Source organism: Artemia sp. Qi Xiang Cuo, chromosome 18 (assembly GCF_049724085.1).
Source record: "Artemia sp. Qi Xiang Cuo chromosome 18, ASM4972408v1, whole genome shotgun sequence".
In the NCBI taxonomy this organism is placed as follows: Eukaryota; Metazoa; Arthropoda; class Branchiopoda; order Anostraca; family Artemiidae; genus Artemia; species Artemia sp. Qi Xiang Cuo.
In genome coordinates, this window is record NC_142811.1 from 54041100 (window position 1) to 54066848 (window position 25749).

Here is a 25749-nt window from a genome sequence, read left to right on the forward strand (position 1 = left end):
GCATGTAATCATGTTTTTTCATTATTAATAAAGATTGAATTGCTCATTTTCGATCAGTCGAAAAAAACTCAAAATAACCCTTTTACAGTAAAATTTCTTCATTTTTCAATGGAGAACTCTAAAAGAATCTTGATGGTAAGTAAATATACATTATTCTTAAATTATCATAAGGGTACGTGACCCTTTACGTATAGTTACATATTATTATTCTGAATAAATATCAAACGCTCATGATGCTCAAAATTGTGTGCCTTTTTCTTTATGTATCGTATTTAAACTATGTGAAACGAAAACGAAGAACTACTTATCGACTTCGCGCTCCTTAACGACCTAGTAATCGGAGGTACCCTATTTTCTCATCGGGATGTACACAAATATTCTTGGATATCTCCCGATGGCAATACCCGAAATCAGATTGACCATTGTCTTTGGTGCAGAAAGTGGAGATCAAGCCTACTTGATATAAGGGGATGTAGAGGAGCTGACGTTGGCTCAGATCATAATCTGATGGCAGCAAAAATCTGCCTCAAATTGAAAAGAAATACAAAAGCAAATAAGGCTCCCTTAAACCCAGTCTTTGATTCGGAGAAACTGAGGTTGAGGGAAATCAACCAAGCTTTTAAACTAGAGATGCGGAATAGATTTGAAGCCTTGTCTTTACTAGATGATGCTGATAGCAATCAATACTGGGAAAGCATAAAGTTGTGCTTTCACAATGCCGCGAAAGCCACCATTGGGTACCGCAAGAGCCCAAAAGACCAGTGGCTATCTGACCAAACATGGGAACTCATTGAGACAAGGAAAAAAGTAAAAGTATCACTTATCCAAAGACAAACCCCCGACCAACAGATCCTCAGAAACGATGAATACAGATACGCGGATAAAGAGGTAAAGAAGAGTGCCAGAAAAGACCAGAGAAACCTGCTGGAGCGAAAAGCAGCGCAGGCAGAAGAGGCGGCAGAGAGAGGTGATTCAAGAACCGTCTATAAAATCACTAATGAGATTATTGGAAAGAAATCTTCTATTCAACATGGACCAGTAACAGACCCCTCGGGCATCCTGATAACACAGCAGTCTGACGTAAACGAATTTTGGGCCAGTCACTTCGAGAAGCTTTTGAATAGACCTCCACCAGAGGATCCCCCAGAGATCCCAGCAACAACACTGTTTTCCTTAGATATCAGCACGGATATCAGTTACCTGTTAGCATTCAGACAGTGAAGGTCTCCGGGTGTGAAATGAATTTGGATTAGCTACGTCACTTGCCCAAAGGACGCTGCTTGGATAAACAATTTGGATAATAAGTTTTGACTGATTGCGATTGCTAAAAGTGGGCCCTAAGTAATATCTGGATATTAAAAATTACGGGCCCTTGCGAGTAAGTTTCCTTTCATGACTTTTTAAGGATTTTTTAAATTGTGCGGCATTATTGTTGAAAACATAAGAGATGGCTACATCACTAACAAAAGAGCATTTTGACCGGAGAATGGGTGAGTTAACTGCTACGATTTCGATGCTACAACAAGAAAATAAGGTGTTGAAGACTGAAAATAAGCTGTTAAAATTGGAACTGATTAAGGTGAAATCGTCTGCACTTCGAGTGGATTTACATACACGGAGAAACAATATTCTGCTCCACGGGATCGATACGCCAAATGAATCTGAAAATCTTCGTGATACAGTAAAAAATTTCTTCGGAAAAAAACTCGGGATTGCAGATCCTGATCAAATAGGTATAAGTGTTGCGTATAGGGTCAAAAAATCCACCGCGTCTGATGATGGTGTTGGTCCTAGTCTGCGGAGTGGTAGGAAAAAAACAGTTGAGCCTATTTTCGTGCAGCTCAAGAATTATGATCACTCATTGATTCTTAAAGAATGTGGTAAACTAAAGAAAACGGGCTACAGCGTGTCAACTGACTTACCTGCTGAATTAGGAAAGCGAAGAAAGGAATTATTGGCTCTCGGTTACAAGCTAAAAAATGCAAAGGGAGCAGAGAAGGTCAGTAAGACTCATATTGTCCAGCGTAACGTGAAACTCTGGCTGGAGACAAAAAAGTAAAAAAGCACACTGATGTGGTTTAAATACGATGTTGACTGTTTCGATCCGCTAAAACTGTTGGCCAAAAACGACCCAGAGGAGGTTGTTTCCGACCAGTAGTTTTGTCATTTTTTTTTTTCTCCGATGTTTAATTTTTATGTACGTGATATCGTGAGAAGTTTTTTGAATTATTGTTGAAGACGCACAGTAATTCTGTTTTAAGCTGTATGGCAGTGAAGGATGTAAAGCGAAAATTTTGTTTTCTTCTTTTTTTGTTTCATATTTGTTCAATTTTCTTTTCTCTTTTTTCATGTTCCCAAAATTCAAGGTATCTAGTTTATTTTTGTTTCCTTTCAGTGTTCCATAAAGAAGTTCAATTGGGTATGTTCATTGTTTTTTACTCCTTGCTCTTCTGGAATTTTCACGACGGACCGCCGATTGCAATTGGTAAGTGATGACTTTTTCTTCAGCTTCATCCCCGAGAGGTATCAGAGATTTTGATATAGATAGATTAAAAAATTTAGAAGAGTCTTATTTAAATCTCAAGCTTATTTTTGATCAAGAAATTGGTCAAGAAAATGATTTCCATTTGTTTGATGATAAAAATTTTCCTAAAAGTAAATATGTAATTTCTAATTTAATTACTGGGAGGTCTTCTGATTCTCAACTTTCGGTATTTCATTTGAATTGCCAAGGACTGTATTCCTCATTTTCTGATCTAGAGTCGACATGTCGGGAGCTTAGACCAGATTGTATAGGTCTATGTGAAACATTTATTACACAACAATCCGAAAGCATTTTGTATATTCCAGGTTACATTAGCCATTTTCTCCACAAAAAAAAAACAGATGAAAAGGGTGGGTATAGAAATTTATATCCGCGATACACACACGCTTCAAATTAGGCAAGACCTTACACGAAATACTGAAGGAATTTTCGAGTCGTTGTTGTTAGAAGTATTGCTGTCCCCAAAAAAAAAATTTATTGTTGGTGAAATTTATAGTTCTACGTCAGGGTCAACGTCTCAGTTTATGGAACATATGGCTCAAGTTATGGAGCTAGCCCAGTGTAAAAAAAAATGAGGTTATTCTCATGGGAGATTTCAGCATTAACCTCAGTATTCTGCTAACGGCCGAAGCAGCAGATTTGCTAAATAATATGGCAGGTTTAGGCCTATATCCTGCTGTTACTATTCCGACACAGATTACTGAGAGTACGCATTCACTTATCGACAACATATTCAGCTCCTTGCTCCTAGAGTCGGTGGCAGTCCTCGTCAGCGACACATCAGACCACTTCCCCATTCATGCAACACTCGCCCTTTCAGAACCAGCTAAGATAAGGTCCCGAATCAACTCTATGTTACCGATTATATGTTTAACAGAGGAAAACTTGAAGAATTTAAAACAGGAACTAGAGCAATCAAACAGGGATAACGTAATGGAGGTTCAAGATGTAAACGAAACATTTGGGTCATTTCACTCGACGTTCTTGGATGCATACAGTAGATGTTGCGTGAGAAACCCGAGAACTAATACACGACAAAAATACCAGCCAATTAGCCCCTGGATGACGGATGGTCTTCTGGCCTGTGTGAATAAGAAAAACCACCTTTGGGGAGAGTATAGACGATTTCCGAGCTTAGCGCGGCTAGAGGAGTATGAGCAATATAGGAAAGTCCTTCGGAATGTGTTACGAAGAGCAAAGCGTGGCTATCTGCAGCAAAAACTGACGGAAAGCGGGAAGGATGGTCGAAAAGTTTGGCAAATTATCAACTCGGTTCTACGGCCAACCACTAAGTCTTCCACATTACCAGCGAAATTGGTCGTGAATGATGAAGAAATTACAGAACCTACACAGGCTGCCGCATCGCTGAGTACATTTTTCGCAAATATTGGCGATACCACAGCAAATTCCGTCGGGATACCATCTAAATCATACAAAGAATACCTTGGCCCGAAGTGTATGAAATCAATGGCAGTGAGTCCTGTAACACCAGGTGAGCTCGAATTACTCGTAAAAAATTTGAAGGGCTCTTCTGCTTCAGGTTTCGACCTGGTCCACACAAAGGCACTGAAAGCTGTAGTGACGACCATTGCTGAGCCGCTAACTTACCTTAGAAATCTTTCATTAGATAAAGGGGTTTTTCCTGAAATGTTAAAAAAGGCAAAGATAATACCTCTTCATGAAGGTGGAAGTCATACAGACACAGAAAATTATAGACCAATCTCCATCTTATCAGTTTTCTCGAAATTCTTTTAAGCGCCAATGAAAAATCAGCTTTACCACTATTTAGAGGCCAAAGGCTTTTTAACAGCCGCCAATTGGGGTTTAGGGCTGACCATTCAATCGAAGACGCCCTTACTTCACTAAGTTTGTTCGTAAACAAAATCCTAGATTTGGGTGCTTTACCTGCAGCTGTGCTTCTAGATATTAAGAAAGCGTTTGACAGCATGCACCATGTAATACTACTAAGAAAGCTGTATCATATTGGAGTTCGTGGCCAAGACCTAGATTGGTTTAAATCTTACCTTAAAAATTATCAAATGTACACAGGAAATCACCATAGAAATAATGTCGTAGTTAACTGCGGGGTGCCACAGGGCTCTAAATTGGGACCGGTATTGTTTCTTGTTCACGTAAATGATTTTCAGCAAGTACTGACTCCTGCAAGTCGTAGCCCTTATTGCTGCAAACTATGTCACCCACAAACGACGCCGGGGTCTATGGTAGAAGCCGAGGACGAACTAACGGCATTTGCGGATGATTTACTTATGGCAAGCTCCGGATGGAAAATCAAGTATCTAAAAAGAAAGCTCCCAGACATTCTTGAAGAAATGTAATTGTGGATGGACGCATATCGTCTAGTCAACATTGATAAATCGATTGTTTTATTTTTTTCACGCCTGGATTCACTGGCTTCTGATGTGATCAGCATAAACAACTTTCATCGACTTATAAAAAGACTAGAAAAAGGACACGTTTAATACCTAGCGGTTTTAATTGACGAAAACCTCTCGTTCAGACACCACATAGCAAGTGTTAAGACGAAGCTTTCAAGGAACCTTGAGAAAACTCAGTCACCATTTCCCTAAAAAAATACTGATCCTGATTTACAATGCTGTTATAAAGCCTCACATTCAATATTGTTCTACGGTTTGGCAATCTAATTTCAAGACACATTTACAGAGACTAAACTCAGTTCACAATAAAGCACTTCAAATTTTAGGCCCAGCCCCGAACAGACTATCAATGGCATCACTTTACAGACTATCTTGCACCGTTTTTTGTTTTAAATATTTTTCAGGAACACTCCCATCACCATTTAGAGGCTTATTCACACTAGCATCACAAATCCATAGTTTAAATACACGATTTTCATCAGATATTTACATACCCCCGACACCGACAGCTAGGTCGGAATTTTCTCCTAGAATTGCGTGTGCTAGAGAGTGGAATGCACTTCCGCAAGAGCTGAGGTCATATAGGTCTCTTGGCTCCTTTAAAAAGAATGTGAAAAAATATCTAAAAGATTAAATATTTTTTTACTGGATTTATTTTATTATTATTATGTTTTGAATTTTTCGTTATTATTATTAATTATCATATTTTAGTTTGATACTTAAAGGGGTGTGAGTGGAGGAGAAGTTGTGTTAAATTTATTGTTATTTGATGGTAGTTCGAGGTGGAAATTGAAGAGGACAGGAGGCCACGCTGTATTTAGAGTGTGCAATTATTACGGGCCCAAACGTGCATCAATGCACAAGGAACTAAGTTAAGTGTATTTTTATATTTATTTTTTTGAATTAAAACCCATATTGAACTGAACTGAAAAAAACTGATCCGCCGTCATCCACTGAAATTATAGCATCAGCAAAGAAGCTGAAAAATGGGAAGTTGCCTGGCAAAGACAGGATATCCGTGGAAATGATCAAAGCGACTGTTATGACCTGCATCAAGTTCTGGACAGCGTTGTTCACAGTAATCTAGACGACCGCCAAAATACCTTCGAATTGGAAACGCAGCACGCTTGTGAGGATCTTTAAGAAAGGCCATACGTCCTTCCCAGGCAGCTGGGGAGGAATCTGCATGCTTTCCATACCTAGCAAATTGCCGACACACATTTTACTGCAGAGAATCAGCTCACAGCTCGACAGACACCTTCGCGACGAGCAACATGGATTCAGACCGAACCGTTCATGTGCAGACTTGATATTTACCCTACGGCTACTGACGGAAGAAAGCAGAGAATGGCGCTCCAAAATCTATATGATATTCATCGATTTTGAGAAGGCATTTGACTCAGTAGACCGCAAAAGTCTGTGGAAGATCCTACTGGATTACGGAATCCCTTAAAAGATAGTTTCACTGATTGTTGTGTTTTATGAAGATAGCGAGTGCTGTGTAAAGATACTAAATGGCCAAACCCGTTTCTTCTGCATTATGTCAGGAGTTAAGCAAGCTTGCGTCTTGTCACCGCTACTTTTCGTAATTGTTATTGATTACATACTGCGAAGTTCAAGCACAGACGGAATCCAGCCGAATCCAGAAACACGCCTCAGTGATGTAGACTTCGCTGACGACATCACCGTCCTAGAATCATGTAAGCAAAGACTCCAAGAACTCCTTGACAAAGTGAGAGAGAGAGGCGGCCATGTCGGCCTAAAAATAAATAATGAGAAAACAAAATGCATGGCTACCACAGATTCACCCCTGAGCATCACTTAAAGAGACCAACACATAGAGCAAGTTGTCCATTTCAAATACTTGGGAAGCATAATAGAAAGTACCGGATCGACCACAAAAGAAGTGCTCACGAGAATCGGCCAAGCCAATGGGACCTTCAATAGATTACGGAAAGTGTGGCGGTGCCAAAGCTTCTCTATACGGCTAAAGTTACGACTCTTCAATTGCAATGTTATGCCAGTGCTGCTTTACGCTGCCGAAACCTAGCACCTGAACCAGGAACAAGAGCGAAGAATACTTGCTTTCGAAAACACATGTCTCAGAAGAATTCTCAACATCCGTTGGCAGCAGAGAATAACAAACCAATCCATCCCTGACAAGACTGGCCAGCCTCTTGTGACACATATCATAAGAGTCCGCCGATGGAGATACCTTGGCCATGTACTACGTATGGACAGTCTCCGACTACCAAATTACCAAATGCAGCACTCCATTTGCAGCCATCGGGTCCACGCCGCAGGGGAAGACCCAGAAATACCCTGCGTCGAATGTACCAGACAGATCTCTGTAACCTGCACACATCAATCCAACCTCAGCGGGAGGACATACTTGCAGCAGCAAACCGGCGGGAAGATTGGCGGCTCCTTCTTGATGCCCTGGGTGCCTCTGGAGGCACAGATAGATCTAAGGTCTAAGGTTTATGATACTCGTTCAGATATGGGCAATCTGGTTTAAAATGCTTTTTAAGTACATTAGAGAAATATCACATTTTTAAGGCTAAATTCTCTGCCGTCTGACTTTCAATGAACTTAGCATGTATCAATGGCAAATTCAAGCGCTTTGTGCCAGCTGGTCAGGTATTTTGACTAAAAAGGCTTCTTGATTAGCTTAAAAAAATCTCATATGTTTGTAATTGAAAAAGACGCGCAATTTTTCTTTTATCCAGAGTTGAGGTTTGGTATTTTGGAGTGGAGGAGGGGGGCTCCCATTAATATTCTGAACAAATATCAAAATTGTGTGATTTTTTTCTTTATGCATCATATTTAAAATATGTTTTACGATACCTGTTCAGATATAGGCTATATGGTTTTAAATATTTTTTGAGTACTTAACAGAAACATCACATTTTTAAGACTAAATTCTTTGCCGTCTGGCTTTCAGTGAACTTATTAATTATTAATGGTAAATTCAAGCGCTTTGTGCCAGCTATTATGGTATTATGACTAAAAAGGGACCTTGACTAGCTAACACGAAATATCTCATATGTTTGTAATTGAAAAAGATATGCCATTTTTTGTTTTATCCAGTGTTGGAGTTCGGCATTGTGGAGTGGGGGAAGGGGACTCCCCATCAATATTCCGAATAAATAACAGATGAACTAAATAATCAAAATTGTGTTTTTTTTCTTTATTTATCGTATTTAAAATATGTTTTATGATACCCATAAAGATATAAGCTATCTGGTTGTAAATGCTTTTTAAGTACTTTACAGAAATATCACATTTTTAAGAACAAATTTTATCACATTTAACACCCCTTCTTCAAGCCATCTAACACCCCTTCTACGCCCACCATTTCCCCAAATACATCCAATCAAAATTTTGAGATAGCCATTTCGTTCAGCGTAGTTGATTTTCAGATAGAAAATATGTTTTTGAGGAGGACAATCCCTCTAGAACCCTCAGGGCAAGGGTTGTAAGTTATGGCCTAGGGGCATATAATGCTTTTATAGAAAGTTTTGTCGTAGAAACTTCAAAAAAGGCTCATTCGGTTGGAAATTTCAAAGGGCTAGTGCCCTTTTTAATAGTCGAAAGTGATTGGAGTATAACCAACCTCCCTCTCACGCTCACCATTTCCCCAAACACATCCACTCAAAATTTTGAGATAATTATTTTGTTCAACGCAGTCGAAAGTTCTGGAATTTTGGTCTTTGAAGACGACAACCCCCCCCCCCTCCACTGTCCTCAGGGCAAGGGTGGTAAGTTTTGTTGTGATGGCGCATAAGATTTCTATAGAAAGTGTTGTCGTTAAAATTTCAAAAGGGGTTCATTCAATTGGAAATTGAAATGGCTATTGCCCTTATTAATATTCGACAGTGATTAGAAAGCAACTAACACCCCTTCCATGCCCACCATTTCCCTAAACACATCCAATCAAAACTTTGAGATAACCATTTTGTTCAACGCAGTTGAAAGTACTGGAAATTATATCTTTGAGCAAGACACTCCCCCCACAGTCTTCAGGGCAAGGGCTATAAGTTATGCCCTGGGATGCATATAAGGTTTTTTTTAAATCTTTGTCGTAGAAACTTGAACAAGGGCTCTTTCGGTTGGAAATTCAAAGGGCTAGTGCCTTTTTAATAGTCGAAAATGACTGGAGGGCAAAAAGCTCCCCTCTCAAGTCCACTTTTTCCCCAAACACATCCAATCAAAATTTTCAGATAGCCATTTTGTTCAAAGTAGTTGACAGTTTTGTAAATTAAGTCTTTAAGGAAGACAACCCTCCCACATCCCTCTGGGCAAGGGTTGTAAGTTATGCCCTGAGGGTATATAAGGTTCTTATAGAAAGCGTTGTTGTAGAGACTTCAAAAAGGGCTCATTCGATTAAAAATTGAAATGGCTAGTGCCCTTTTTAATAAATGAAAATGATTGAAGGGCAACTAAACCCCTCTCACGCCTACCGTTTCCCCAAACACATAAATCAAAACTTTGAGATATTCATTTTTTTTAACGTAGGTGAAAGGGTACTTGTGCATTATAACTAAACCAGCGTTATATATTGTACAAGGAAACCATACACGAAAGCAGACAAACGGGTATTTGCTAGATAAATTGATGGCAAAGCGTGGTTTTTTCATTGAGTTTAGAATATTTAAACCATTGTTTTTTGGGGGTTTGGAGGGGGGGGGGAGGTACCTAGGGTAGGTTAGGCTATGAATTTATTATAGGTTATGCTTACCCCCCTCCCATCCCCCCCCCCTAATGTGCAAATATATAGTCCAAACTTGTTTCTAAACTATTATATATTCATCTTATTTTATTTTAATTCATTAGCATTGACCAAACTTGACTTCTTTCGTGTATAGCGCTGGTTTAAATATAATGCACAAGTACCGTTGAAAGTTTTGGAAATTTTGTCTTTGAGGGTGGGTTCCCTCCCTCACAGCCCTCAGGCCAAAGGTTGACAGTTGAGCCCTAGGGGTATATAAGGTTTTTATAGAGGCAATTTTGTAGAAACTTCAGAAAGGGCTCATTCGATTTGAAATTGAAAGGGCTAGTGCCCTTTTTAATAGTCGAAAGTGATTGAGGGGAAGCTAACCCCCCCCCCTCCCGCCCACCATTTCTCCAAACACATCCAATCAAAATTTTGAGATATCAGTTTTGGTCGACGTAGTTAAAATTTCCGGAAATTAGGTCTTTGAGGATAATAAGCCCCTCAGAGCCCTCAGGGCAAGGGTTGTAAGTTATGCCCTGAGGGTATATAAGGATTTTATTTAAAGTTGTGTCGTAGAAACTTCAAAAAGGGCTCATTTGATTGGGAATTGAAAGGAAAGGTGCCCTTTTTAATAGTCAAAAGCGAATGGAGAGCAACTAAACCTCCTCTTATGCCCACTGCTTCCCCAAACACATTCAATCAAAGCTTAGAGATAGTCATTTTGTTCAACGTAATTGAAAGTTCTGGAAATTACGTATTGAATGATGACAAACCCCCCAAAGCCCCCAGGGCAAAGGTTGTAAGTTATGTCTTGGGGGCGTATAAGGTTTTTTTTACAGATAGCGTTGTCGTAGAAACCTAAAAAAGGGCTCATTCCATTGGAAATTGAGAGGGCTAGTTCCTTTTTTGATAGTTGGAAGTTATTGGAGGGTAACTAGCCCCCCCCCCCTCTCACGCCCACCATTAACCCAAACACATCCAATTAAAATTTTCACATAGCCATTTCGTTCAATGTAGTTGAAAGTTCTCGAAATTAAACCTTTGAGGATTACACTCCTCAAAGAGCCCTCGGGGCTAAAGTCGTAAGTTATGCCATGGACCATATTAGGTTTTTATTGAAAGCTTTGTCGCAGAAACTTGAAAAAGGGCTCATTCGATTGGAAATTCAAAAGGCTAGTGTCTTTTTTAATATTCAAAAGTAACTGGAGGGCAACTAACCACCCTCTCACGCCCACCTTTTCCCCAGACACATCCACTAAAAATTTTTAGATACCCATTTTGTTCAACGTAGTTGAAAGTTCTGAAAATTAGGTCTTTCAGGATGACAACTCCCAGGAGCCCTTGGGGCAATGTTTTAAGTTTTGCCGTGGGGACATATAAGGTTTTTGTAGAAAGCGTTGTCGTCAAAACTTCAAAACTTCTTTGAAGATGACACACCCCCCCCACTGTCCTCAGGGCAAGAGTGGTAAGTTATGTTCTGATGGCACATAAGATTTTTATAGAAAGTGTTGTCGTTAAAATTTCAAAAGGGGTTCATTCAATTGGAAATTGAAATGGCTATTGCCCTTATTAATATTCGACAGTGATTGGAAAGCAACTAACACCCCTTCCATGCCCACCATTTCCATAAACACATCCAATCAAAACATTGAGATAACTATTTTGTTCAAAGCAGTTGAAAGTACTGGAAATTATATCTTTGAGCAAGACGCTCCCCCCACAGTCTTCAGAGCAAGGGCTATAAGTTATGCCCTGGGATGCATATAAGGTTTTTATTTAAATCTTTATCGTAGAAACTTGAACAAAGGTTCTTTCGATTGGAAATTCAAAGGGCTATTGCCTTTTTTAATCGTCGAAAATGACTGGAGGGCAAACAGCTCCCCTCTCAAGTCCACCTTTTCTCCAAATACATCCAATCAAAATTTTCAGATAGCCATTTTGTTTAAAGTAGTTGAAAGTTTTTTAAATTAAGTCTAAGGAAGACAACCCTCCCACATCCCTTTGGGCAAGGGTTGTAAGTTATGCCCTGAGGGTATATAAGGTCCTTATAGAAAGCGTTGTTGTAGAGACTTCAAAAAGGGCTCATTCGATTAAAAATTGAAACGGCTAGTGCTCTTTTTAATAAATGAAAATGATTGAAGGGCAACTAAACCCCTCTCACGCCTACCGTTTCCCCAAACAAATTAATCAAAACTTTGAGATATTCATTTTTTTTAACGTAGGTGAAAGGGTACTTGTGTATTATAACTAAACCAGTGTTATACATTGTACAAGGAAACCATACATGAAAGCAGACAAACGGGTATTTGCAAGATAAATTGATGGCAAAGCGTGGTTTTTTCATTGAGTTTAGAATATTTAAACGATTGTTTTTTAGGGTTTAGGAGGGGGGGAGTTACCTAGGGTAGGTTAGGCTACGTATTTATTATAGGTTATGCTTTCCCCGCCCCCCCCCCCCTAACGTGCAAATATATAGCCCACACTTGTTTCTAAACTATTATATATTCATCTTATTTTATTTTAATTCATTAGCATTGACCAAACTTAACTTCTTTCGTGTATAGCGCTGGTTTAAATATAATGCACAAGTACCGTTGAAAGTTCTGGAAATTTTGTCTTTGAGGATGACATCCCCCCCTCCCACAGCCCTCAGGCCAAAGGTTGACAGTTGAGCCTTCGGAGTATATAAGGTTTTTATAGAAAACAATGTTGTAGAAACTTCAAAAAGGGCTCATTCGATTTGAAATTGAAAGGACTAGTGCCCTTTTTAATAGTCGAAAGTGATTGAAGGGAAGCTAACCCCCACCCCCTCACGCCCACCATTTCTCCAAACACATCCAATCAAAATTTTAAGATATCAGTTTTGGTCGACGTAGTTAAAATTTCCGGAAATTAGGTCTTTGAGGATAATAAGCCCCTCAGAGCCCTCAGGGCAAGGGTTGTAAGTTATGCCCTGAGGGTATATAAGGATTTTATTGAAAGTTGTGTCGTAGAAACTTCAAAAGGGCTCATTTGATTCGGAATTGAAACAAGAGGTGCTCTTTTTAATAGTCAAAAGCCAATGGAGAGCAACTAAACCTCCTCTTACGCCCACTGCTTCCCCAAACACATTCAATCAAAGCTTAGAGATAGCCATTTTGTTCAACGTAATTGAAAGTTCTGGAAATTATGTATTGAATGATGACGAACCCCCCAAAGCCCCCAGGGCAAAGGTTGCAAGTTTTGTCCTGGGGGCATATAAGGTTTTTACATATAGCGTTGTCGTAGAAACTTAAAAAAGGGCACATTTCATTGGAAAGTGAGAGGGCTAGTTCCTTTTTTGATAGTCGGAAGTGATTGGAGGGTAACTAGTCCCCCTCTCACGCCCGCCATTACCCCAAACACATCCAATCAAAATTTTCACATAGCTGTTTTGTTCAATGTAGTTGAAAGTTCTGGAAATTAAACCTTTGAGGATTATGCTCCTCAAAGAGCCCTCGGGGCTAAGGTTGTAAGTTATACCCTGGAGCATATTAGGTTTTATTGAAAGCTTGGTCGCAGAAACTTGAAAAAGGGCTCATTCGATTGGAAATTCAAAAGGCTAGTGTCTTTTTTAATAGTCAAAAGTAACTGTAGGGCAACTAACCACCCTCTCACGCCCACCTTTTCCCCAGACACATCCACTAAAAATTTTTAGATAGCCATTTTGTTGTCGTCAAAACTTCAAAAAAGGTTAATTCGATTGGAAACTGAAATGGCTAGCGCTCTTTTTCATAGTCAAAATTATTGGAAGGCAACTAACACCCTTTCCAATACCACCATTTTGCCAAATACATCTAATTAGAATTTTAGATAGCCATTTTTTCAACGTAGTTGAAAGTTCTGAAAATTACACTCCCCCCACAGTCTTCAGGGCAAGGGTTATAATGTATGCCCTGGGGGCATATAAGGTTATTATTGAAGACTTTGTCATATAAACTTTAAAAGGGGCTCACTCAATTGGAAATTCAAAGGACTAGTGCCCTTTTAATATTCTAAAGTGACTTGAGGGCAACTAACCCCCCCCCCCGCCTCTCACGTCCATCTTTTCCCTAAACATCCAATCAATATTTTTAGATTGCTATTTTGTTCAACGTAGTTGAAAGTTTTGGGAATTAGGTCTTTGACGATGACAACCCACCCACAGCCCTCAGGGCAAGGGTTGTAAGCTATCGCCTGGGGGCTTGTAAGGTTTTTATAGATAGCTATATCGCAGAAACTCTAAAAGGAGCTCATTCCATTGAAAATTGAGAGGGCTAGTTTCCTTTTTGATAGTCGAAAGTGATTGGAGAATAACTAACCCCCCTCTCATGCCTACCATTTCCCAAACACATCCAATCAAAATTTTCAGATAGCCATTTTCTTCAACGCAGTTTAAAATTCTGGAAGTTATGTCTTGACCAGGACTCTCCCCCCACAGTCTTCAGGGTAAGGGTTATAATATATGCCCTTGGGCATATAAGGTTTTTACTGAAAACTTTGTCATAGAAACTTTAAAAGGGCTCATTCGATTGAAAATTCAGAGGACTAATGCTCTTTTAATAGTCAAAAGTGATTTGAGGGCAACTACCCCCCTCCCTCTCACGCCCATCTTTTCCCCAAACACATCCAATCAAAATTTTTAGATAACTATTTTGTTCAACGTAGTTGAAAGTTTTGGAAATTAGGTCTTTGAGGATGACAACCTACCCACAGCCCTTAAGGCAAGGGTTGTAAGCTATGCCCTTGGGGCATGTAAGGTTCTATAGAAGCCGTTGTCGTGGAAACTTCAAAAAGTGCTCATTCGATTGGAAATTGGAATGGCTAGTCCCTTTTTAATAGTTAAAAATTATTGGAGGGCATCCAATCCTCTCTCACGCTCACCATTTCCCCCAACACATACAATCAAAATTTTGAAATAGCCATTTTTTTCAACGTAGCTGAAAGTTGTGGAAAATATGTCTTTGAGGATGACACCCCACCACTGCCCTCAGGGTAAGGGTTGTTAGTTATGCCCTGGGGGTATATAAGGTTTTTATAGAAAGCCATGTTGTGGATACAACAAAAAGGACTCATTCGATTGGAAATGGAAAGGGTTTGTGCCTTTTTTAATAGTCGAAAGTGATTGAAGGGCAGCTAACCCCCCTCTCACACCGACCATTTCCCCAAACACATCCAATCAAAGTTTTGAGACAGCCATTTTGCTCAACGCTGTTGAAATTTCTGGAGATTGTGTATTTGAGAATGACAAACTCCCCAGAGCAAAGCTTTTAAGTTTTGCCCTGGGGCATATAAGGTTTCTATAGATAGTGTTGTCGTAGAAACGTAAAATAGGCTATTTCAATTGGAAATTGAGAGGGCTAGTGCCCTTTTTAATAGTTGAAAGTGACTGGAGGGTAACTAACCCCCCTCTTACGGCCACCCTTTCCCCGAACAAATTCAATCAAAATTTAAAGATAGCCATTTTGTTCAACGTAGTTGAAAGGTACGGGAATTATGTCTTTGAGAATGACAAACCCCCCATAGCCCCCGGGGCAAACGTTGTAAGTTATCCCCTAGGGGCATATAAGGTTTTTATAGATAGCGTTGTAGTAAAAATTTCAAAAATGGCTTATTCAATTGGAAATTGAAATGGCTATTGTCCTTTCAATTTTTTATGGAAGGGATGGTTGTTTAACTTCAAAAGACACTCAGTCTTTCTCCCTGAAAAAGACTAGGTCAATATAAAATGAACAGAAATGAATCAAAAAAACTTTGCACAAAATAAGTATTTCAGAAAAAAAAGGAAAAAACTCCATTACACCAAAAATGAACAAAAATGAAATCAAATAATTTACAAAGCATATAACCAGCACAAATCAGCATCAATAAATAAATGAAACCCAAAACAAACAAAAATTAAAATAAGTCAAACTCAAAAAGAGCAGAAATTAATCTGAATAGGGTTCTAAACCCTATACCGTGCTTTCTAAAAGCCAGAATATAATTTGTACTTTACTGAATTTTTTTTTTAATGTTTTCACTTTAATAACTTTAAGAAATCAAGAATTAAATAATATTTTAAGGAATAAATATCAGCATATGTATATTAAACTGACAATGCAAATTTTTTTGGTAAATTTATTTGATTTTTTTCAGTAAAGTACAAATTATATTCTGGTTTTTAGAAAGAATAGGGTTTAAAACCTTACTCAGTTTAATTTCTGCTCGTTTTGAGTGACTTATTTTAATTTCTGTTTGTTTTGGGTTTCATTTATATATTGATACTGATTTGTGGTAGTTGTGTGCTTCGAAAATTATTTGATTCGATTTTTGTATATTTTTGGATTGATGGAGTTCTTCATTTTTTTTTTTTTTTTTTTTTTTTTTTTTTTTTTTTTTGAGAAATTTAATTTGTACAAAAGGTTTCTTCATTAATTTAACAAAATGGCTATCTCAAAATTTTTGTCAGATACTTTTAGGGAAAAAATAGTGTGGGATTTTTTTTTTTGGGGGGGGGGGGGGAACTAGTTGCCCGCCAATTACTATTATTCTTAAAAACAGCACTAGAGCTTCCGATTTCCAGTAAAATAATCCCCTCCGAAGCTTATGCGATGACCTCTTCCATATGTAATGCCTCTCCGTCTAGCCTTTACTATAGGCAACGCTATAGCGTTGCCTTTGATCCACCCTATCATCCTCTGTTGATATATCATTTCATCTAAACAGTATTACTATGAATGAGCTGTAGAAGACCATGTACACCGCCAAAAAAGTTTGTCCGGTTGTGACCTAGGGAGCCTAAGAATTCCTATTTGAATTTTTCCGTCTATATCTAGTCTTCTGCATTATTAATTAATGATTGTTGCCAACAGTGTAAATGTCCGGATTTTTTGAAGAATAAAAGAGTAAGACCAGTTTACAAAGGTGATAATTATTGCCTTATATCAATTTGCCAGTTATTCCATGACTTGTTGAAAAATTTTTTAGTAGTCAGCTTACAAGCTGTCCTAAAAATGTTTTAGGACAGCTCCATGGCATTCTCGAAGAAGTGTGGAGGACCAATTCTTTACCAAAAGATTGGAAGACATCAGTCATTCTCCCTTTCTATAAGAAAGGAGTTAAAACCGAATGCAAAATTACCACGGAACAAGTCTTATAGACATTGCGGTCAAAATATTCGGGATCATACTGTTGAACCACTTCAAAGGGGCAAGGGAGGAAAGAACCCGAGGAAATTAAGCCGGCCTTCGGCCAGGTAAAGCCTGTACTGATAATATCTTCGTTTTTCGCCTCATTATCCAGCAGTTTGAAAGGTACAATATACCCCTGATCTTGATGTTCCTGGACTTCATTGCCGCCTTCGACTCTGTCACTCGCCAGAAACTTTGGAAGATCCTAGAGAATGACGGAATGCTACTAAAGTTTGTTGAACTGATGAAGGCATACTATGACACGTCAGTGAGTCGAGTTCGAGTCTATGGTGAAGAAACTGAAGATTTCCTGGTTGAGTTCGGAGTAAAACAAGGGTGTGTCTTCTCTCCGACTCTGTTCAATTATTGCGTCGATTGGGTACTTGAAAATGCACTGTCGTCCTATCCAGGAGTTCAGATCGGACAAAATCTTAAACGACCTGGATTATGCGGATGATGTTGGCCTCCTGTCAGACCCCGTAGAACCTCAAAACATGCTTGACGACGTGGTGGCCTGGGCAGACCTGATTGGCTTGAAAGTCAGCACAGAGAAAACGAAATTCATGGCTATTAACCACGACACAGGACCATTCACACTCACTGTCAATCAAGTTCAGCTGAAAAAAGTCAACTATTTTACATACTTAGGCTCCCAAATATGTATTGCCGGATCTTCCGACGCTGATATCCGACAGAGAATACAGAAAGCGCAGACAGTCTTTGCCTCCCTTCGGAAACCCTTATGGAATCGCCGCGAAGTCAGTGTCTGAACGAAAGTTCAAATCTACATGGCACTAGTCCGCACCATTCTCCTTTACGGATGCGAAACATGGTCGGTAAAACTACAGCATGAGAATACAATGAAGGTGTTTGAGCATACCTGTCTGCGAAGAATTCTCAGAATACAGCTGCGTGACCGTATCTCCAGCGCGGATCTACGTCGAATGTGCAATATTCAGAGAGATGTTGCGCTCACTATTGAAGAACGCCGTTTGAAATGGTTGGGCCATGTTTTACGGAAGCCTCCAGAATACTTGCCTCGCCAATACTTCTAGTCGAGCCTATTAGCTCCTGGAAGAGACGCCAAGGAGGACAGAGGAAGAACTGGTGGAACCTGGCCAAATCAGACCTTGAACCTATCGGGGGGTTCAGAAAGTTCGGACACAGATGGTCAACTCAGTGGCTCGCTTTTGCAGAGCAGCTGGCAGAAGATTGCTCAACATGGTCCAAGAAGGTCTCCGAGATCATCGATGCCGGGCGAGGTGGAAACGCCTGATTCCCGCCACAAGTACAAGTAAGTACTCAGCCTAAACCATTTTCTTAAGAATTTTAATTCATTAAATAGTATTCAGTTTTTCTTCAAAAAATTAGAAAAACAGAGTATGCATTGATATTTTGACTAATGCAATTATTTTATCTTTAGACAAAGGATTTAATACTGCAGCAGCATTTTTAGACCTTATGAAGCCTTTTGATTCAGTTGACCATAAGCTACTCCTGGAAAAAGTGTAGGCTATATGAAATATGTGTTTAAGCTTTCAATTTTATATTGAGTTTCTTAAGTAAACGTTATCACTCGGTAGAGAGGGGCTGTATATAATCTTAGGGGTATCCAATTGTTTGTGGAGTCCCACAGGGATATGGTGCTGGTCTGATTCTTTCTTTTGCATGTCTCACATCTTCTCGGTTTTTCTGATCCCACATAAAATTTGGTATTTTTTTCAACCGAACTAAAATTACCGACAATTCCGTGTTTGATGTTGGTGATTGTCTCAAATTCTCAAGCTAAGAAACATCATTGCTTTACATAAAATTTTTTCTTCTCTGTGAGAAATAACCCTTAAACTAATTGATCGATCTTTTTCAGTATAAACTGTAACAGGCGATCTTTTTCAGTATAAAATCCGTCAACAGGCTTTAATTGATTATGCACTACTCTTTCTCCTTTTGTTTAATTTCTTGGTACGTGTTTATTGTCACCTTGTTTTTTTTGGAAAACACTTAAGACAAGAACTAAATTTATTAGACCAAGCTAAACTAGTTAACAAATCCTGAATAACTCTTTCTCTTCGGAAATCAGTCCCCAATACCATCAGTAAGAACAAGCAGCTTTGTTTAGTGTAGTTTAGTTCATACATACTATCCAATATCAAAGGAAATTCCTTTCGTTCAACTATACTAGCCCCTGCATACCATTGTGAATAAATATACTAGATAAGATTAATTGCAATCATAGTAAAAATTTCACTGGAAATTGTGGAATAAATATTTTGCTGATTGGCAGTGCAGCATATATTGGGGATATTGACCATTAGAAAATTTGCTAACGAAATTACACCTTAAGTTAACAGCTATGACAGTCACATTCAATTTCGACAATGTAAAAACAATAATAAGAAGCTTTTGATTTTCCTTCATATTTGATTAAAACCTAAGTAAAAATTAAAATAACAAGAAATTCATTGTTTTGCAATGATAAAATTAAAAATGATAGTTTGAAAAACCGTAGCGGTTAGTGGGATTAATAGTGTGGATGAAGACGAAGTGTACGATTAACCAAATCAAGACCGTGTGACACAATATATTAAGTAGCTAGTGTAAATAAGTCTTATATCCATATTTTCGTAATATATGCTAAAAATCAGCGGATATTTTCAAAGCAAGATACCCTCAATTTATGTGTTATTTTGTCATTTGCCTGAGACGTAGCCATCCTTTAATGTATGAGTGTCTCCAAATAAAGGAATCTCAATTCGGCAAATTCTTCAGCTCTGTATTGCTATTCTGCAAATTCAATTTCAATGAAAACTTGTTTACAAACGGCATCGGAATGCTTGCAGATCGTCAGAATCAACCACATAAAGACGCGCCCTAATAGCCAGTCTCCATTTGGCGGCTTCTCCCATTCTGCCATCTTGCAGAAAAAGCAACGTCGAAGATTGCAGTATCTGCAAACTGCCAAGACGGTTCCGGAAAAAAAGTCTCCATTGCAATAAAATTTGCAGATTGGCGGTGCAGATTAGTAGAATCTGCCAAATGGAGACCGGCCTTGAGCCTGAGGTGAAAATCCGGAATTGTGGTTGCCAGGTTTTACGCATTTGCACCACTTGGGCGCGTTTTTGAGTTGATTTTGCATTGAATTTTTCAAATTGGCGCACTGCGCTGATTCTGCGCATGTCAAAAAAATTTGGCGCAAGGTGGGTGCATTTTGCCCTTACAATTACAATGACAAAACTCAAAATTTTAAAGTCTAGTGTTTACTGACAACATCTACTGACATATTCAGGTTATCTGTCTAAGAAGACAAAGAAAATTTTCAGAATCCCACAGGGATTCTAATATCGCATTCTTGGCTCCATTACAACCTAAATTTTGAAATATCAAAGCGTGCATTATAATGTTTTAGTTTTGCTTCTTACTTTCAGTTAAAAAACTTAATTTTTTATTTAATCAAGTTCAAAATTTAAAACAGGATGCAACTCAAAGTGCTTAACTCGACTATGACCATCCAGCTTAGGCCAAACTGCCAGGGAAAGTTCTGAAGGGGCTTTTATCTTACACCCGCTATGCTGAATAGATTTACCATTGTCATGTATGACATCAAAAAACAATCCAATGACAATGAAAATGAAGATGAAACTTCAGTAAATTTTGGGCGATATAGCAGGATGGTTTGCTGTTTAACTAATCTTGAATACTAGTCAAAAATCTATACAATATATATGATTTAAAAATGTACAAAACTAATTCGAAGTTCATTAAAAGGAAAGCACAAATAAAATAACAATCGAAACTGTTGAAGGAACTTGCCAAGCAAAATTTTGTCTAATACGTATGTCTTTGGTTTCTGTTTCATGACAAAATGTCAGAACATTGTATTTAGCCTGTAATTTTGTAGATAGTTGCATTAATAACGGCCGGTCTAATTTCATATCTTTGACTTAGTAGTTCTAATTTATATTTTGAAAGCTAAGAAACATTTTGCTCTCATAATTAAGTTTGAGAATTTATATCTGTTTGAACCTTAGAATGGCAATGTCATAAAAACACTGTATAAAGAAGTAAACTTTGATATCACTTACCTAAATGACATTTTGGAGAGATATGACCTTTAAGGATCATGATTCTTTTTAGTTTTACATAGACAATCCTGTCTTTTACTTATCTTTGTCAAATGCGCCTTTTACTTTCACGTTTTTGTATAACTGATCTATACTGCAAGACCAGTATACTCAGTACCTATTTTTTTTAGTTCTTTAATCACAATTTCTATTGTTGATAGGGAATAATTAAGCCTAATAGCCAGAAAGTAATGTTAACTTCTACCCTAGACGTTAAAAAGTATTTTTTTTTTTGTTAGATCTTCTTTAATTGCCTTTTTTATTTAATTCTCCGACATGCCAGAAAATTAAAGAAAATATCTTTCTAGTCAAGCCAAAGACTGAGAACAGAAAATTTTGACTTAAAAAGCGCATTTAATAAGTCAAAAATGCTTCACTGTTTCAGATTTCGGAATATGGAGCCGAAATCTATCAATGAAGACTGAATCCTACCAAATTTGATTTCTAGTATTCTGAAAAGAAAAATTCACACTATTTGGTAGCATTTTCTCTGAATTTTTTTTTTTTGTATCTTCCCTGCAAGATGTACTTTATCCTGAATTTTGAACTCCACCCAAAAAATATATAGCGAAAAGTTCTGAAGGCGCAGTTTCGCTTCCCTTGGTGCGCTATCCAAAGTCAGGCACTTAGTAACACTGTCCAAGATTACACGCATGTATTTTAAGAAGAAGTACTACAAATTGTATTATTCAGCAATTTTTGAGAAACTGTGAAGACAAGAATATAAAATTTAAGTATGAAGCTTACATCAGCAGGTAAAATAAAAAAAATTTCGTTATTTAATATTCTGACCAAGTTAATATAAACCATCTGAAATCTTCAAGGGACTTAAGTTTGGATTTGGACCACTTTTTGACTCTGACCCAAACTTTACTAGGGTAAAAAACCAGTATCCAATTGAGCAAAATTATGTAAAACTAAAACCCTCACATCTTGTTACCTCAGAGAGAGGAATTGAGAAGGATTGGGTATATTAATGAATAGCTAAAAGTCTAAGCTATGCATCAATATGGTTATTAGCCTATTCAGATTATTTAAGATCAACCACTTGAAACTATTGGTTTATTGACTTACATGTAGGGACCTCTTTTTGGAAATACCAATTATCCTATTTTGATGTACATATCCTAAAGTGAATAAACCAAAAGTGAATATAACCCTCAATGCCTTTTTTATGCTCTTACAAACAAAATAATCATTTTTTTGGGAAATGAATTTTACCCCCACCCTAATATAAACTAATTCAGGATATATAGCCTATTTGAACTTTAGGGGGGTGAGGGTAAAGTTTAAACTTACCTCCCATTTACATAAAAAATAAAGTCTACCCCCACCCCCCTAATATGCAAAACCAACGATACTTTAAAGCCCAGCTCCCACTAGCGCCCAAGAACCCAAAACATTTACTTTAGCGCCCAAGAACCCATAGCGCCCACAGCTCCCAACTTAAAAGATAAATACAATCACACCCAAGTATCAATTCATAGAACCAAATATTAAGTTATTTTACCTTTGTTACAGCAAATTCTTCTTTCTTCTTTAAATAGCGATTAAAAAATTATCCTAACTCTAGTTTGTAAATCACAGATGGTGAGGGCATGCATAAAAGAATTCTACTAGTCACAAATATTGGAGTCAGCAAACCAATGTGTCGGCAAAGGGTACTTGACAAAGAGAGATCATATCAAGTTACAAGAGGGGAAATTTGGCTTCTGTCGGCAAACACATTTTGCAGACATATCAAGTTACAGGAGAGATCAAGTTTCGGTTCTTTCTGGGCATTCAGAAATATTTCAAATATATAATTCAGTTTTGGGTTCCGAAAAATTAAAAGTTCTGGTATTACATGCAAGCGGCCGTTAACCTTGCTTGGGGTTATGATGCCCTTTAATGTTTTTATTAAGTGGAAAAAAATGTCCAAAGGATTTGGCATAAAATGAAATGTGTGCCCAATTGCTACAGCTCTTTGTGACTTTCTTATTTAACAAAACCAGTCTTTTTAGTGCCAAGGTCATAAAATTCTATCTTTAAGGCCAAAAAATGAGAAAAAGGTTTTGTCGGCAAATACATTTCGCAGAGACATATCAAGTTACAGGAGAGATCAACTTTGGGTTCTTTCTGGGCGTTCAGAAACATTTCAAATATGTCATTCATTTTTGGGTTCTGATAAATTAAAAATGCTTGTATTACATGCTTGCGGGCGTTAGCCTTGCTTGGGCCTATGATGCCCTATACAGTGTTTTTATTAAGTGAAAAATAATTCATATTTATATTTTCGGCCAAATAAGTATTCAAATAATCCATTTATTGTCAGTATAATTTTATTTTGAACTTGGGCGCCAGATTCAAAGGTAAATATAAACCTTTGCTGAAACCAGATCTAGCTTCCAGGATCAAAGATTTGATACTTTAGCTCCTCAGCTTCCACAGTCCAAGCGCCCACGATCAAAAAAGAGCTTTAGACTTTGGGCATGGGATATTATCCTCAAAATTTCAGCTCAATCTGATCATTCCTTCCCTATTTTCCAAAAACAAAATATCTAGTTTTGTGAGGATTTGCTTGTGTCAAAACTAGATAAGAAATGCAAACCGAAGCTGGTTATTAGTGTGTCATTTGTACGAGAGTTGCAATTCCTAGCGGCCCCACTGGAGATACAGATTTGAGGCACGGGGTGATAAGATTTTTTATATACTCAATATATTTATTAAAAAAGAAACTGTGTTTCTTTTTTAAATCCATTATATTGAATGGATCAAAAAAATATGGAAAGATGGAAAAAAATGTTTTTTATTTTATTTCTGATTGCTATAGAATAATGATGGGACATTTGGGTCCCCCTCAGGGCAATTCTTGTGAGTATATTCCTACCATCTCTGATTTGTTAGATTTAGATGTGATATATGACTACTGTTAACAAATCTATTTTGCAGAGAATTAAGAAGTTAGAAAAGATATCAACTTTGGGTCCCCTCTGAGTATTTAGAAATATTTCCAATATATCATTCATTTTTGGGTTCTTATAAATTAAAAATGCTTGTATTACATGCATGCGGGCGTTAGCCATCCTTGGGCTTATGATGCCCTATATAGTGGTTTTGTCAATTAGAAAATAATCCATGATTATGTTGTCAGTCGTCTAAACAGCCAAATAATCAATGTTTTATCAGTATCATTTTATGCATGACTTGAGTGCCAGATTGACAGTTAAATATAACACATATCATCTTGGCTTTTGCGAGTTCGCAAGTACGTTGTAATATTTCTTCTTTAACTCCATTAAAAATCGGTATTTAAAGAAGAAAGAAGAAGTTGCTGTACCAAAGGTAAAATAACTTAATATTTGGTTTTATGAATTGATACTTAGGCGTGCTTGTATTTATCTTCCAAGTTTGGAGCTGTGGGTACTATGGGTTCTTAGGCGCTAAAGTAAATGCTGCTTTGATCCTGGAAGCTAGATACAGTTACAGCAAAGGTTTATATTTACCTTCGAATCTGGCACCCAAATTAAAAATAAAATTATACTGACAATAAATTGATTATTTGAATACTTATTTGGCCGAAAATATAAGTATGAATTATTTTTCACTTAATAAAAAACTGTATAGGGCATCATAAGCCCAAGCAAGGCCAACGCCCGCATGCATATAATACAAGCATTTTTAATTTATCAGAACCCAAAAATAAATGACATATTTGAAATATTTCTGAACACCCAGAAAGAAACCAAAGTTGATCCCTCCTGTAACTTAATATGTCTCTGCGAAATGTGTTTGCCGACAGAAGCCAAATATCATATTTAAAGTTAGCAAATCACAGATGGTGCGGGTATACACAAAAGAATTCTACTGAGGGGGAGCTGGATTTCCCGCCATTATTTCGTAACAATCAGAAATCAAACAAAAAAACATTTTTTTTGCAGCTGAAAGTAAGGAGGAACACCAAAACTTAAAACGAACAGAAATAATTACGTATATTGAGAGGGAAGGGGGTAGCACCCTCCTTAATACCTTGCTGTTTGCGATGAAGTTCGGCTTTTTGCCCCAGTTCTTTAAAACTACTCATAAAACACAAGGACCGTTTAATTGGAATAATAACCGTTTTAAATATTCTGGAAAACCCAGATTTTAGTGCCAATGAAGAGTTATTTTAATAAGAGTCTCCCCCTTAGAAAAGTAAAACCAAGAATAGATTCATAAAAGCCAAAACTTATTAATTTCACCTATGGTACACCAAATTTTTTTTTTTACTTTAAATAGCGATTTTTACTAGAGGCATCGAAGAAAAAGCACAAGAAACTCGCGAAATCCCATGTGATCTGGTGTTTATTTAATAATATATCTATGAGACCCAACACTGAATGAAATATTTTGAATATTTGTAAACACCCAAAGTTGATTTTTCCTGTAACTTGATACGTCTCTGTGAAATGCTTTTGCTAACAGAAGTCAAATCTCCCCTCCCGTAACTTGATATGATCTATATTTGTTTGGGTTCTTGGGCTCTGGGCAACTGGTTTTGTTGAATAAAAAAGTCACAAAGTCTTTTAACAGTGAAGCACCTATTATGTTTTGTGGTAACTACTCGAGAAAATGCTGTTAACTTAACTAATATGTTCCATGTGTTATAATAATTCCGAGCGAGGTTAAGCGAGGTTAAAGTCTAAATGCGTATATTGAAAGAATATGGATTTGTCGTAACCCTATACTGAATAATATCTCTCAAATGTTTGTAACTCGCAACATGCTTTTTTGCGAAATATATTTACCAACAGAAGTCAAATCTCCTCTTCTGTAATTGATA

The 25749-nt window shown here is 37.6% G+C and overlaps 2 protein-coding genes across 2 annotated transcripts in view; both read left to right on the forward strand.

Annotated features, from left to right (window-relative positions):
- The window catches only part of LOC148941649 (26S proteasome non-ATPase regulatory subunit 1-like), a 775304-nt gene that overhangs the window by 374131 nt on the left and 375424 nt on the right, over positions 1-25749 (forward strand). The window lies entirely within an intron of this gene.
- LOC148941653 (26S proteasome non-ATPase regulatory subunit 1-like) overlaps positions 21568-25749 on the forward strand; it is a 39905-nt gene continuing 35723 nt past the window's right edge. Inside the window, exon 1 of the mRNA XM_089103972.1 lies at positions 21568-21703. Within this exon, the coding sequence (XP_088960098.1) occupies positions 21685-21703 (19 nt within the window). The 5' untranslated portion in view covers positions 21568-21684. The remainder of the gene's footprint in view (positions 21704-25749) is intronic.